This window comes from Atta colombica, unplaced genomic scaffold, assembly GCF_001594045.1.
Source record: "Atta colombica isolate Treedump-2 unplaced genomic scaffold, Acol1.0 scaffold222, whole genome shotgun sequence".
Taxonomy (NCBI): domain Eukaryota; kingdom Metazoa; phylum Arthropoda; class Insecta; order Hymenoptera; family Formicidae; genus Atta; species Atta colombica.
In genome coordinates this window covers 730,462-733,646 of record NW_017259319.1, presented here as the reverse complement: position 1 = coordinate 733,646, position 3,185 = coordinate 730,462, and the positions used below count along the sequence as shown (strand labels likewise).

Sequence of the window (3,185 nt, the reverse complement as noted above, 5' to 3'; positions counted from 1 at the left end):
TAGCACGATCGTTGGCTTTCGACTGATCGTGAAATTGATCTATGATGGCCGATCCACGATGATACTAATATTTCGATCGTATACGAATAAAAGTCTTGAATAGATTGTATATCGTGGCGATATGGCGATTACACTTTAGTGCGATTTTTTTGGTCTCGCTTCTTGATATTCTTCGTCAGCATGGTCTTCTTTCCGTTTTATTATTTCATTATTTCATTTATTAGTTTTCATTCTTTTTATATTGCGCGACGAAAGGAACTTTCTTCTGATTGGTCTCCGCTGATCTCCTTCATCTTTTCAAATTGTCAATTTCTCCATACTATGTGAAACACAACGGAGGAGTCCATAATAATCATAGAATCACGTTTTTTCTGGACTACAGATCTTGTTTGCCATGTGACGCGTCCGATTTACGCTCGGTACGTGCCAATCACACCCATGTCCAGGTTGTCGCGCAACTCCATCTCCAGTTGGGTCTCCCTGTGTTTATCGGATCGGTGCGACGTTACCGGTGGCGGTGGTGGAGGTGGTGGTGGACCGCCGTCTCGCTCACGATTTCTTTCGCGAACGGACGACCTATCTTTCTCCCGCTCTCTTGTGTGATGATGATAGTGATGAGCAGCGTAGCCGTTGACCGGTAGAGTGGGATACGAGGACTGGCCGCAGTTGGGCTGATGCCTGGAGGGTAGCGGTGGCGGTGACGACTGATGACGGCCACCGGCTGGGATTCCGTTTTGAAGTCCGGACTCCAGAGTCCGTATCCGATCGTCCGGCTCTCTGGCAGAGAGTTGCGGTTGCGAATGCGGCGTACGGCGCAGGGAGTGACTGGAGTAATGGGATCTCGCGCTGTTAGATGTGACTCCGTCGATCGACGCTGCGCTTAGCGATGCTGTACCATCGTCTACGACTCCTCTGACCCCTCCTCCCGTTCCGCTACCTCCACCTCCTCCACTACCACCACCTCCTCCACCTCCTCCTCCTCCTCCTGCTCCGCGGTGACCGGACGCGTTGTTCGTGACGGGCAGCGTCCCCGGGCGGCGCATCTGGCGCGCTGTCTCACCGTCGATGTAGGTGAAGCCCTCGGCGAGGGTGGTGCTGCTATGAGGCAGGAACCAAACTCCACCGGTCCCGGGGCTCGCCGCCCGTAGTTCTAGCTACAGCTCCGTCACCGGTATTGGCTTGATACCGGCTGCTATCTGAGCATGCTGCTGCTGTTGCTGTTGTTGCTGTTGCAGTTGCTGAAGGTGATGATGATGGTGATGCGTGGGCACCGGCTGAGATGGTGGTGTTTGATGATGATGGTGATGATGATGGGCGTGTGCCGAACGGACAATGTATTCGTCATCGGAGAAGGTCTTCTGGTACTCATGCTCTTTTCGTGATATCGCACGGTTCTTCCACTTGTAATCTTTGAGCGCGTCTCGCACGCGTCTGCGATATCGGTAATATAAGAGTATTATAAGACCAAAGAAGAGGCCTAGTCCTGTGGTGCACACCGTCACCAGCAGAACCTGCTTGCGCGAATCCGAAAAGGCGCATCCTAGCTCGTCTGCGGTCATACCCTTGATGGACTTGCTCTTGGATTCGGGCGGTTCGGCGCATAGCACTGGGCTTGAGTTTCTCGGGACGAGTATCTCAGCCAGCCATAATTGACTGCAGTCACATACTAATGGATTCTCACTGAGATCCAGACGGCGCAGTTCGTTCCAGGCGACCAGCGATTCCGAGAATGTGATAAAGGCATTGTCACGTAGCATTAGATGCCTCAGATTTGGTAAGCCGGCCAAAGAACCTTCCTCCATAACAGCCAACCGTTTATTGCTGTTTAATACAAGAGTCTCTAGATTAGCGTTGTCTGAGAAGGCTCCCTTCTCCACGGTAGTAAGTAGCTTGGCGCCGGATACATCGAGCTTCTTCAACGTTGATAGACCTTGGAAGGCTCCTGATCGCAGGATCGTGAAGAAGTTCTGGCCTAAAGTAAGCTCCTCAAGGCGTGGCAACACCGCTAATTGTTTCGTCGGTACTTCGCGCAGTTTGTTAGCGCCAAGTTTCAAGGTACGGAGAGCATTCAGGCCACGAAACGCTCCATCGCTGATGTTGTCCAAACCGGCGCCCATGATGTCTAGCACAGCCAATTGCTCGAGACCTTTGAACGCATCGTCCGGCAATGAAGAAAAAGCGTTCCAACCGATATGAAGCTCGGCGAGGGCATTCAATGGTGCCAGGGCTGACGATGGAACAGTTCGCAATTGATTATCATCGAGATATAGTACCCGTAGAGTGCCTAATTTCTGAAACGCGCCTGGTTCTACTTTCGATATGCGATTCTGACCCAAATCAAGCTCCTCGAGCTTCGACAAGTAGGCGAACAGGCCGTTCTTTAGCGTCTCCAGGTAGTTATCTCGCAGATTCAACACCGTAAGGGATTTGAGACCCTGGAACGTCTTCTCGGTCAGCGCCGAGATTTTGTTATGCTTCAGATGGAGCTCCACAAGGTGTCGTTGAGCATCAAAACTGCCGTTAGGTATAGTGAACAGATGGTTGCTAGAGAGATCGACGTTCTTCAGATCACCATAGAATTGGAAGGCTGCTGCGTCCACGATCTTGATGCGATTCTCCTTTAACACTATTCGCTGGATGCTGGGATTCAACGCAATAGGTATCACATCCAAATTGGCACCCACACAGGAAACCACTAAGGTGTCATCGTCGCAGGTACAGCCGTTAGGGCAAAAAGTCCGCGCCTCGGCTGTGCCGAGAGCGAAAAGGCCAACCAAGACGAGCAGGTGGAGAACGCCAATAACGGTGAAGCTGCGTTGTGACGTCTGCAAAAAATAAACGAAGGAATTTTGATTAATTTAATTAATAAAAAAGTCTTACTTGGAGCAGCAAATAAATACTGCGATAGTTATACACTTAAACTCTTATACCATCAAGAATAATTTTCGAATAAAATTTGCGCGTTAATTCAAGACTCATTCAAGTTTCATCCACTCAAGAATCACTGTTGGAGAGTGCAGTGGACAAATTCCCCGAGTCTACGTCTAGCTAGAACGCTGTCGACAGTCGCCTCGGGGAATCGATACCGTCTGGTGCACACCGCACCCAATTTATGCCGGTTTTACGACAAGAGCGTTGAATTATTTTCCGTGGAGCTCACCGCGCCATGGCCGACGAGCAGCAAC

At 50.6% G+C, this 3,185-nt stretch overlaps 1 protein-coding gene across 1 annotated transcript in view; it reads right to left on the bottom strand.

Annotated features, from left to right (window-relative positions):
- The window catches only part of LOC108687968, a 232,831-nt gene continuing 229,646 nt past the window's right edge, over positions 1 to 3,185 (bottom strand). Inside the window, exons 5-6 of the mRNA XM_018194017.1 lie at positions 1,159 to 2,825; positions 1 to 1,095 (exon numbers count right to left, since the gene is read on the bottom strand). Coding sequence (XP_018049506.1) covers positions 411 to 1,095; positions 1,159 to 2,825 — 2,352 coding nt within the window. The 3' untranslated portion in view covers positions 1 to 410. The remainder of the gene's footprint in view (positions 1,096 to 1,158; positions 2,826 to 3,185) is intronic.